At 39.3% G+C, this 11,324-nt stretch overlaps 1 protein-coding gene across 1 annotated transcript; it reads right to left on the bottom strand.

Annotated features, from left to right (window-relative positions):
* Positions 1–3,091: 3,091 nt before the first annotated feature.
* LOC123179879 (phosphoinositide phosphatase SAC7) lies at positions 3,092–11,207 on the bottom strand. Its single transcript, XM_044591776.1, has 20 exons — positions 11,045–11,207; positions 9,599–9,966; positions 9,421–9,512; positions 9,136–9,193; positions 8,554–8,610; positions 8,419–8,452; positions 7,736–7,816; positions 7,465–7,571; positions 7,164–7,250; positions 6,935–7,012; positions 6,508–6,578; positions 6,331–6,429; positions 5,973–6,072; positions 5,152–5,260; positions 4,987–5,059; positions 4,426–4,519; positions 3,924–4,007; positions 3,743–3,809; positions 3,407–3,550; positions 3,092–3,299 (listed from the first exon to the last, which is right to left on the bottom strand). The coding sequence occupies exons 2-19, from the start codon at positions 9,953–9,955 to the stop codon at positions 3,420–3,422; spliced, it is 1,779 nt and encodes a 592-aa protein (XP_044447711.1). The 5' UTR covers positions 9,956–9,966; positions 11,045–11,207; the 3' UTR covers positions 3,092–3,299; positions 3,407–3,419.
* Positions 11,208–11,324: the final 117 nt, after the last annotated feature.

Raw genomic sequence — 11,324 nt, 5'->3', positions numbered from 1 at the left:
CGACTAATATGAGTTTAGAAATCTTATGACATAATTATGTATGAGAAGCAGATTATGTAGACCATGAGCCATGAATTTGTACACTATATGAGTTTTCATCGTCTGATACATACGCAACAAACCAGTTCCAGTTACATATGTTACTGACGTTACAATGTGAGCTATATCAATTCTATGCGCAGGTACTACCGTATATGATCCTGACTGCACATGCAATGATTTTATACTGAAAAACTGGAGCACATGTATGTGATTAATAGGGCTGGCTAGCCTAATTCCTATCATGACAGCTTACTGCGCCTAGTCTTCTCAACATTTTTCTTCTGTAGCTGCCTGGCTGCATTTGAATTTGCAGAATGATAAACAGCTTGGAACATTAAGCACAGAGAAAAAATGAAACCCTTTAAGATTCTTTTGCCTTCCTGGGCAGAAATTAGATGTAAATGTGTCATACAATTTTCTATTAATCCTATATACGTAAATAGTTGATCTCCTTGCAGCCTCCCACCTCACCAATTCATGCATGCCATGCATGTCTGAGAATGAAAGCTTGCCTTCTTTTGCCTAAACGTGGAAAGAAAGAAGGCAAGCTTTTTTTTCAATGGTGAAAACCGACTGGAAATGAAGACTTCTTGTCTTTGAGACCATATTAAGGCCGCATTCGTATTCCCTCCGCTCCGCGGCTCCGCGCTGGAGCGGAGTGGCAATCCAGTTGATTAAGGCCATAATTTGCAGAGTTGATTAAAGCCCGCTCCGCGGATGACTGCCGAACACCGCCTAAGTTTCATGCACCAACCAATAGAACCAAAAGTCCAAACAGACGGAGAAGGTTGGGCAATCCACACATACTTCAACAAATTTTAAGAAATTGAAGTACTCAAGGAAAAGGTAATTGTCATGTATCCATTAACTTTTTTTAAATGTAAACATGGTGGAAGTATAGTAGGCTGCCTCTGATGGACCTTTTGGACTGAGCCCAAAGGGGCCAGATGGGCCAAAACAGTCCACAGTCTGTTTGGTTTTATTAAAACATAAATTAAATAAATGGATAAAATTCAAATACTGAAAAGATTTCAAAAATCATATAAAAATGAGTATCTTTTTAAATAATTCTCTGGATTTAATAAAAATAGTACCATTAATTTCGGTCAACTTAAATATTAAAAAGTTCAATTAATAAAAAATAGATAGTAAGTAATGATAAATTTAAGTCATTAATGGAATCACTTAACAATTCAATAAAAATGGTTCTATAACTTTTGAATAACATAGTTTTGATGAAGTAGGAAACAAAAGTTGACAATAACCAGTACTAAAAAAATTCATTAATCAAATTCACTTATAAACCATTAGAGGGATTTTGGGGGAGAAAAGGCATGTCATCATATGCATAATATCATATTGCAGATTTCTTGGAACATTAGTCCTTATCGGACTATATGTTGTTTTCATAACCAGAGGCACCAACATATCCGGAAGTCTCGAGTTCACTACTTATGTGTCACCACCAACTTAACTAAAATTTGCCAACGTGTGTGTGCCTCAGTTGCCTCTTTTTTGAGGGGTTAATCCGAAGGGGAGGACAAGGTAGTGTTATGAATGTGTAGGCAGGTGAATATACGATTAGCTTGCGATCCCCTTCATGTATGCTTTCTCATCTTAAATCCAAAAACTGTAAGTGTACTATATTGCTTAGTCGCTTGCTGCAGCTTCACCACTTCACCTCTACCACACCTATAAGTATTATTAGTTCTAGTACCTTTGATGATGAGACTTGCTGAGTCCCCAAAGTACTCACCTTTGCCACAACAACAATATGTGCAAGTCACAAATATACCTGAGATGCTAAGACATGACATTCCTACTTGGAGTACCCCGACAACGATGAGTAGACTAGCGAGACTTCGCCTGCAGCCTGAAACCAATCGGATGGGACCGTTGCTTTATGCTTCCGCCTCTTAGGCATCATTGAGTTTTGTCTGTACTCAGACTATTTGAGACTTCCGATGTGATGATGTTGGATCAAGTGGTCTCTCCTTGTAATAATTTGGATCTTGGCACTTGTATGCCCTATTCATATATATCTATATATGTTGCCTCTTTGGTAGTGGAAATATTGTCATATTCAACTTGTACAGTCCACAACATAAGACGGTGTGTGTATGATATGAAGTCATATGTTTCGACGGTACTATATGTTCTTCTATTCTAGAAATGGATCGGATGGTCTATATTTAGTATAGTACTGCATATGGAGCCTTATAACTCAGAGTTCTCTCCTAAACTAGCGGGTGTTTGGTAATGGCAATGCAGTGATTGTATGGACATAAGGAGGGGTTTTGTCTCCCTTTGTGTGGTGGAGTGAAGAATTTTCGGTGTTGGCAAGTTTCTCTTTGATCCTAAGGCGCCAAGCGCTCCATCGCACCATGTCGGAAAAAATGAGTAAAAGAAACTATAGGTACCCCTTTTTCTTTTTCTTTTTGAAGTTAGAAACATTATTGGAGCATATGCATGCATGGGTTGAAACATTATTACTTCACTTATTGTACATGTTGGCAAGTTGGAAAATATTCGAGACATATATGTTGTGGTCATGGCACTAGCTGCTCTCACATCTAACATGCAAATTGCAGCAGTGAACCTGGTTTGATTGATTGTTCAAATTTTAGATTTTCATCAGAAGATGCAGATCCTACTGTATTTTTCTCCGGTATTTTCAGACTTTCGGAATAACATATGAGAAATCTCGATTCCTACTCACCTGTTACACTGAATATACAACGGTAGAAATTGGTGTAAACCTTCTGCAGAATAGTGGCTAGTTGCCAAAAAGAAAAAGAAAAACTAAACCCCACTGTCGGCTTCGTTCTTTGCAGCAAGAGAAACTGGAAGGACCAGACAAACTCTACAAAATTCATTTCCGGCCATGATATCCAGAAATGACAATTATTGCCAAAGAAAAGAAAAGAAAAGAAAAGGGTATTTGGTGATAATTAACATCCATTCTATCATTGGAAATATTAAAGGATAAATGGGAAATAGAAAGGCCTTAATTGATTAAAATTAATTCCTTCTGTGGGAAGAAAGTATATGAAGAATAATAATGGCTGGAGCTAGATATTTCAAATACTAGTGCATGTGCATCAATTCATTGCTATCGTATCACAATGGGATTTACAATTATGTCAAACTAAACAAACCGTGTCGTAGTGAGACAGGGACAGAATTTAAATACAAAATTGCAGGTAGGCGGGGGTGCCAGAATAGACCTTGATACAAAATTGGGGAGGGCAAGCGCCCTACAGAAAGAAAGAAAAATGCTAAGAATAAATCTTCACACAATAGAAGATGCTGCAAGGAGCTTGCGACAAGCTACCGTGATCACTTGGCATACATGCAAAGGTACCTTCGTGCATCGGTCAATTGCGTGACAGGTAAAAACGAGGTCGGTTGCAGAACTTCCTACCATTCTTTTTGACAAATAGTGCAATGCCAACGCACAGACCAGCCCACACAAGTGCTACCACCAAGTGGCGAAGATCATTCCGGGCTGCAAATTATGGTTCCACAAAGGCGACATAATCAAGTTACATGTCAATAAAGCACAACTTCTGGCAGAATACACCAAGGATGACAAAGACTGAATTAAACTTCTCCATATAGGTCAGCTTTAGTTTGTGGGATTTTCGTAATCATTGTCAATTCCATAAAATGTGTCAGATTCAGAAGCCAGAAACTTTACCTTGTCGTAGAGACATAAGCATGAACATAGCAGCGCAAAAAATCAATGCAAAAGCAGCACGGAAGGACTGCAAAGGAGAAAACGTGCAAGTAAGATAACATTCGGTGCAATGCTAGAACCAATCGCTGCAAACTTGCGATGTCATAGACAAGTGTTGGCCACTGAAACAGATAATACCCACCTGCATAACTCCGGGTCTGCTTGGAATCGCGGCGTCCCGACTAACTGATGATACGTAATGTCCTTGAAGAAGGTCCATGGCATCCTAGAAACAACACAACCAAAACAAACCTCTATCTGAGAAGGGCTGGAAGATGCAGGTCACAGATCGATCCACCTGCCTGATTTGTAATGCATATTTTTCAATGTTTTTGTATAATACAAATTATTTTTTACAAGTATAAAAATATGATTATTTCTCACATTTTAACTCAACTATGGATATAGTTACTTGATTTACCATTAGCTAGCCTCTCTATATATACCTTTATCATAGACATAATAATGGTACAATACTTTGTAATTTTAGCTGATCAAAGACTTATACATTATTCTTTATCAGATCTAAAATCTGTCCTCACTTGCTTCAACCATCGGCAGTGAACTCCAACACAAAGCCGCCACGTTGTGAACTTGTTTTTCTATTCACTTAATTTGCATGCATGCTAAGACAGCATAAATACCTGCTTAGTACCATCTGCAAAGTTGTTAAAGTAGTATCTAGCAAGTGCATTCCACAGATCATTTAGAATTCCCTGAGTAGTCCGTTTCCCATACCTAATAGACAAAACCAAATCTGTAAATATGGACAACTTAAGAGTACAAAATAATGAAAATAGACAACAGCCATTTCCTTGGAAGATCAAATGATGAAAAATAGATATATGAACATAAAGCTGAAAGACCACAAAAGAGTGAAAAAGAAAAAGATAATACAATGTCTAGATCATCGCTATTACTTTCAAAATTATGTGATCTTTTCAGTTTTACAGGTCATTTTTTTCCAGTTATGTTCGACAGCAGACATTCTGGAGGTGAAACAGGAGGAGATTTACTGCAGCAGATGTTACAGCATCTTAAAACCTTGAATCAAATAAAAATAGCAGCTCAGTTGTGACTCAAGGTGCCAGACTTACTAGTAAACCAATTTGGGCAAATGAAAGCGAGGTTATAAGGATGCTAACAATTTTATTACAAACACTTGAAAAAACAACCGAGTGATGCATTCACTTTATAGAGATTACCGGACAAAGTCTCCCTTCAGAGCAGGAGTACCAGAGTACTGAGTGCTTATTGCATCTCCATGATTTGCCCACACTGCAAATGGTTCCAGCAACATTGCTCAAAGGCAAATACAGGGGAAATATAAGTAGGAACCATGGTTACAGAATATCAAACATAATACTTACAAACTTTGTAATCTGCATCGAAAGCTGGGTGATTGCTGATTGTATCGTTACCACCAAGAACACCTAGTTGTTGGAGCTGGCTTTCGAGAGTTTTTCTTCCAACCATGCTCTGTTTAAGCATTGTCGATGTTGTCAATGTTCAGTATGCAGATCAAGATAGAAGATCAGAGAAAATGCAATCTTTATCTATCTGTTTAAGGCTTTAAGCAATGCTGATGTGATGTAATTTTGTTTATTTAATGAAAAAAGTCGGATCGTTTTCTCAAAAAAAATGCAGGTCAAGATGGAAGGTAAGAGATGCAATATCTAAAAATGTCAATGCAATAATGGCTCGTCAGAGAAAGATGGGCCAACACACAAATACTTTGAGACTGATGTGGGACATAAGATTTGCAATTAGATGCAAGGCATGTAATCTGGCTGCAACAGTACGAAAAAAAATCTAGCAAAGACCATCATGAAACCAAACATATGGCTCGACCTAAACAAGCTAATTGATGTAGCTCATGCTAGTTTAAAATTTGCATATATGATAAAACACATATGTTTTTGTGGTTAGCTTAGATGAGCCCATTGATACATAATTAGACACCCTCTATAAAAATACCTAGAACAAGTTCGGTGTTAACTTCTGTATCTTCTAAAAATTCATCTAGGAGGTAACACTGAAAAAAAAAGGAGAATGAATAGGCCTTCCACATCTAAATAGAATATCACACTATATAGATTCCAAATGAAGCATAAACAATAAATGATGGCACAACAGAGAGATTTCGTTAAAGAAGAAAAAAAACATGACCGCCTTGTACTGGAGTTTGTACCTGAGTTACATTAGTACGATCTAAGCAATCGACACAATTTGTTCTGACAGTGCCAGTCTGCCCCGCCATTTTCTTGCCTTGATCATCCAAAAGGAAGTACCTATACCGTAACATTAGTAATACCATGGAGATGGAAGCAATTAAGAAAAATAAAGAACATAGTACGCTCATCATCATTAGTATTGCTTTCGTGTCAAATACATTGATCAAATATAGCACTTTAGTAGCAAGGCAAAGAAATCCAGGTTAAACAACTGTAAAAACTAGAAACAAACAACAGGAGCAGGTGTAGTCGAAGAAAATTAACATCAAGCAGTAAAACGTGTAAAACTTCATTTCTTATCTCTGAGGAACGTACTTATGCTTCTTAAGATAATCTTCAATTTGATCATACAACTGTGAAAGGCGCTCAAAATGAATATGACCACATATCTTATGGAAGTCGAAATGTATGAATCTGCAGTAAGTAGACAACGTAGCCCAATTAGGAACAGACAACCACAATAGGGGAAATCCAAATTGTGGAAAATGGCACCTTATATCTTCACTGAGAATAGGCTCAATCGATTTTGCATATCTTTCATAGAGGCGGCCTTCACCACCAGTCTGAATATAGGAATAAGAAAAGCAAGTAAATGCACATGCAAAACAGAGTAATCTACTATTAGGCCAACAAACATTCATACACTGGAATTTGAATATGAAAGGCAAATCTGTAAACAGAGTTTTCGCCAAAAAATAGCTAGATCATTCATAGGGTGCAAGCTGAACGGAGTTACTAGTTCCATTGGAAGAAGTGAAATATGCACAACCAATGATACAATGGTGATGTGCCAAACAAATATGCAAGATTATTCCTAAATGAGGAGTTCTGAATCTGCTACTGTAAAACAGACACCCTTATTCTGGATCACCACCCAAAAAATTCTAGCACTTAGTGAGTCCAAGAGTTCATTACTTACTGTATTGACAAGATCAATACCCACCACAGCTCCATATTTCTTTTGTAAATCATGATAGTGTCGCTCAAGCACACGAGCCTGCAGAACAGAGATGCAACACAAATTAGGATGAAAAAAATGGTTACGCCAAGGCTGCATTATAGTACAAAAATCAACAATGTTTATTAGAATAATATCAATGCCCTGAAGGGAAGGAAAATAGAATAAAGATAGAATTGACAGAGCTCACCGCCTCCTCCACTCTAACAATGTCAAAACTAGGTTTATATGTCAAATCAACTATCTGCTCCCACAAAAAAGGCATAGAACCTCGAACCTGCAATATATAGTAGTTTCATCGAGTTATCCAAAAACATAAAAATAACACAGTACCATCTGAACATGGTGAAGATCATTGTACCACTTAAGAACTTTTAGCACACAGACTAAAAGAAAGGAAACCAAAAGACCAAAAGAGAAGAGAAATCAAAAACATTTAATCAACTATTAGTCTAGCCAGTGATTTTCATATTGTTTATTTAGAAACCTACTTGTACATAGGATGCTGTATATCCTTTTGTTTGCATTATCTGCTCTGATTCAACAAAATTTGCTGCATAGCCCTCTGGATCAGCACCCCGTCTCCAACACCGTGTACCTTCAGTTAACAACATCCGCTTAATTTTTTAATTAACCAAAAGGTATTCAATTTCTAAAAACGGAAGGCCAAGTACAAATTGGTTAAATACAGAAATTAGTTTAACTCAAAAATAGTGAAAAGAACTCATTATCAAACTTATTTTGATGCTTCAGAACTCTCACCAATCCTTCTTGTGCACCTGCGTGCAATCATGGTTACTACTACTTTATCTGATCCAACTTCTGCATGTATATTCTGAAAACCTGACATATGGTTAAGTTACAGCAACTCAAATTGATATAACTAATCATAATCGAATAGGTAATTTAAGTATAAACTAGCAATACTCCATCTGTTTTCCAAATAGATGACGTCGTAAAAAGCGTACAGTGAAAATTCTCTATTTTTAACCACCAATTAACAAATAAAATGGGAAATTTTGACCAATGCCACTATTCTCAAACCCAATTCAGCTTATGCCATCGTTTTTGTTTGCAAATTACACGAATGCCACTATTCTGTTGGAGGCTATTTCATGTTTACTACAACATCAGTTTTCTTCCCGCAAAAAAAAAAACAGTTCCAATTCTGTTGGACATATGGTAAATAGTAGCATATAAGGCACATAAGTAAACATGTGGTCAAGGTTCTAAAACTTCGACCACTAATATATATGCGGAAGTACATGGATTGAGCATGCAATCTTGTATTTGTCTTGCGAAATACTTTTATGCCATATGCCATTTTACTAATTTTGTAGGTATTATAAGTAAAAAATCATAGTCAAACTCGTGTGTTGGAGATTGTGAGCATGGTATGATAATTTTGGGTAGTGTGTTGGAGTATATCAATGAGCAAAGGATACTTCCTTGAATGACCGGTAATAAGTATTGGTCCAGCTGTCAAGGAAGAAAAAAAGGGAATCAGAATACTTTACAAATATTGGATCTGATATTCTTAAAACTGGAAATTACAAAAACAAAACAGAAAGTAATCTTACTTTGTTCTCAATGAGAGGCTCCAACAAGTAACCATTCCACATAAATCTACGTTCTGCCTGCAAAGAATGTAGTAAATTGGTCTGTGCAGAAGAGTTTGTATTCACATGTTGAAAGGAACATTTAGTAAAGGAAACCATTCGGAAAAATCGGCTCTGTACTACTACGAGCACACACTTTAGACATATACCATCAAAAGAAACACCATATACTGAAGCCTAAGTGTAAAGCCAGCCATAGTTACATGCCACGATTACAGTTCATGTTGTTTTGGTGCAGATTTGTATTATAGTTTACGTTTATGGTGATTAGTTTGTTCAGTCATTCAAACTTTTCCGTAGACATTAAAACAATGAATTTTCTATACAGCATAAGTGTAACTTACTGACCAAAGATGCAACAAGGAGAACGTCGAAATTCCTACCTAGCATCACATGGACTACCTCCATCTCAAAATATAAGCCTACAAAAATATCTTACATTTTGAAACTGAGGTAGTGGTGGATTACTCTCTATAATGGGAAAAGGATTGGCCGTCACATGTGTAACAAGCTCCAGCATTACATGAGTAAAAGGCAACAAACCTGTTTCCAAAGTGGAAGTGCTTTGAACGTGTCCCCGAGATCATATAGCCTCTGTAAACTGCAACAGAAGGGATAAAGGTAAGAGTCATTCGGACTTGCAATGACGAGAACTGAATTAAAATAAGACCATAGGATGCCTACATTGATTGATTCTGGTATATAGTTTAACTGGGAGAAAATTTGCTATCCATTTTGCTAGGCCAATTACATGTTTTCTTTGAAACTCCATGTACCATTAAACGACAAAATGCATGTAACAAAAAAGGAATCATATGCGATACCCACGTAAGTGTCAAGTTGGCCTCATAGGAGAAGTACAGGCCTATACTCCTCTCTGCAGCATCCAGGAGGTCTGAAAATTCGCTCTCCATCTTTTTCTGGTAACATGAATCATTCTACGATGATTACATGACATACACATATGGAAACAGCATAACTGGGAACAAATTAATAATTGCCAGACCTGCTCGGCCGAAGAAGCGGTAGTGCAGGGCAGAAATTTTAGTCCTGTAACTTTGAAAACAGCATGTCCCATGTAGGACCCGACGCAATCACGGTCAGTGATGACCAGACAGCATGATCCAACTGCAAGTTTGAGCACTCCTACCACACCAAACACTATCCTAACTTTTGGATTTGCCGAGGGGCCACGCGGTGGCAACTCTTGCACTAGGTTCATAGACCCATTGGTCCGGCTTATTGAGAGGAACAGGTCGGCAAGGCCATCAACCGGTTCAAACACATAACGGTCTGCAAACTCCCACACCCTCAGCCTCGTGTGCAGTTTCGGCGACGGAGATGCATCCTTTGGCGCATCCATTGCAGGGTACCCTGAAAGCATTATTAAGCATGGTGAATCTTTTGAACAATAGAGATGTCACAGACTAATGCAGCACAGCGGCAGATATGTTCGGCTTAAGAAATGCGATGAGGACAATTATGCTAGAACAACAGTGATGCGAAAAGTGCAGAAAACGGAACTTCCTTTTCCACTCAAAGCTTGTCCCGTTCCAGATCCACCATAGGATCACTCCTGGACTTGAGAGTATGCCACCCAAAAACTATCCTGGTTTCGCGTTAGCTGTTTTGACCAGATTAAGCCAATGCTGTGAAGGCCTACAGGGACCGAGCTACTCCCTATGTACTTAATATAAGACGATTTTTTACGGTGTCCTGGACTCTAAAAAAGCCTTATGAAAAGTTACAGAGGAAGTACTTATCTACCGTACAAGATAGCTTTGGCAATAACACTGGATTTTGTGTTTTTCCAGAGCAGAATTTTGGCAGAAATTTCAACGAGTTTAACAGACAAAAGTTATGTGCTCTGCTTCATTATCATTACTGCCTAAATAGTCTGCTAGTAGAACTCTTTTTTCTTTTTTGCGTGAATGCTAGTAGTACTGTTACATGTTGATAAAAATTTACAGTTGTGCAATAAACGCCGTGGAGACTCATTTTTTGCGAGAAGATAAAAGCCAGCAGCATTTATGCCAAACTGTCTTCCTCCAGCAATTGGGGGCGAGCCAAAATGCAGCTCCTCCTCCCAGACTTAATTACTTGAACTAGCGCGAGCCCAGAAAAGGCAGCAGAGCATCCGATCCGGAGCAGGGTGAGAAGAAACCGTGCTGGACTACACGATCTTTCAAGCAGCGGACGTGGGTCAGGAATTCCGTCCAACACGTTAAGGGCCATGTCCTTGGGACGACCCATGCCGGCCGGCCGGCACGACGTAGGGGTGTACCAGGAGGAAGACCGCGCAATCATCGACCAGAGTGGCCTTGGGAAACGAGGAAGCTACCGGCTCCGGCCGTGCACCCACCAATGCACGCACGCAGCCTGCCGGCCGAGGAGCCCGGCCGCCTTTGCCCGACCCGAACCCGAGAGAAATATGTAGCGTTGGATTGTTTACCTGCGAGAGACAATCGGAACGGTCCGATCTAGGACGCCGTCGCGCGCGGGGTGGCGAGGGGCGGTGGTGGATGCCTCGGCGAGCGTTGGGGGAGAAGAGTCGATGCGTCCTCCTAGTCGCGGGTGAGAGGTGGTGGGGGGAAGGAGGGAGGGGAGTGCTTGGCGGGGTGGTGGTGGTGGTGGCGGAGGAGTGGAGAGCCCGCCCGCCCGCACGTCGCGGCATGCATGGCCATGGTGATCCATCCATCCACCATCGACGCGCCGCCTGAATCGGCAGGCGG

The sequence above is a fragment of the Triticum aestivum genome, chromosome 1D (assembly GCF_018294505.1).
Source record: "Triticum aestivum cultivar Chinese Spring chromosome 1D, IWGSC CS RefSeq v2.1, whole genome shotgun sequence".
NCBI lineage: Eukaryota > Viridiplantae > Streptophyta > Magnoliopsida > Poales > Poaceae > Triticum > Triticum aestivum.
Note: the sequence above shows the minus strand (reverse complement) of the source record. Positions and strands in the feature narration are given on the sequence as shown.

What these genes read in the sequence shown, in the direction of transcription:
- LOC123179879 (XM_044591776.1), bottom strand. Translation starts at nt 9,955, where the DNA reads ATGGATGCGCCAAAGGATGCATCTCCGTCGCCGAAACTGCACACGAGG. An exon ending in AGCCTCTCATTGAGAACAAA is followed by an intron (nt 8,453 to 8,553) that starts GTAAGATTACTT and finishes CTTCCTTGACAG; the next exon opens with CTGGACCAATACTTATTACC. An exon ending in GCTTATGTCTCTACGACAAG is followed by an intron (nt 3,551 to 3,742) that starts GTAAAGTTTCTG and finishes CATAATTTGCAG; the next exon opens with CCCGGAATGATCTTCGCCAC.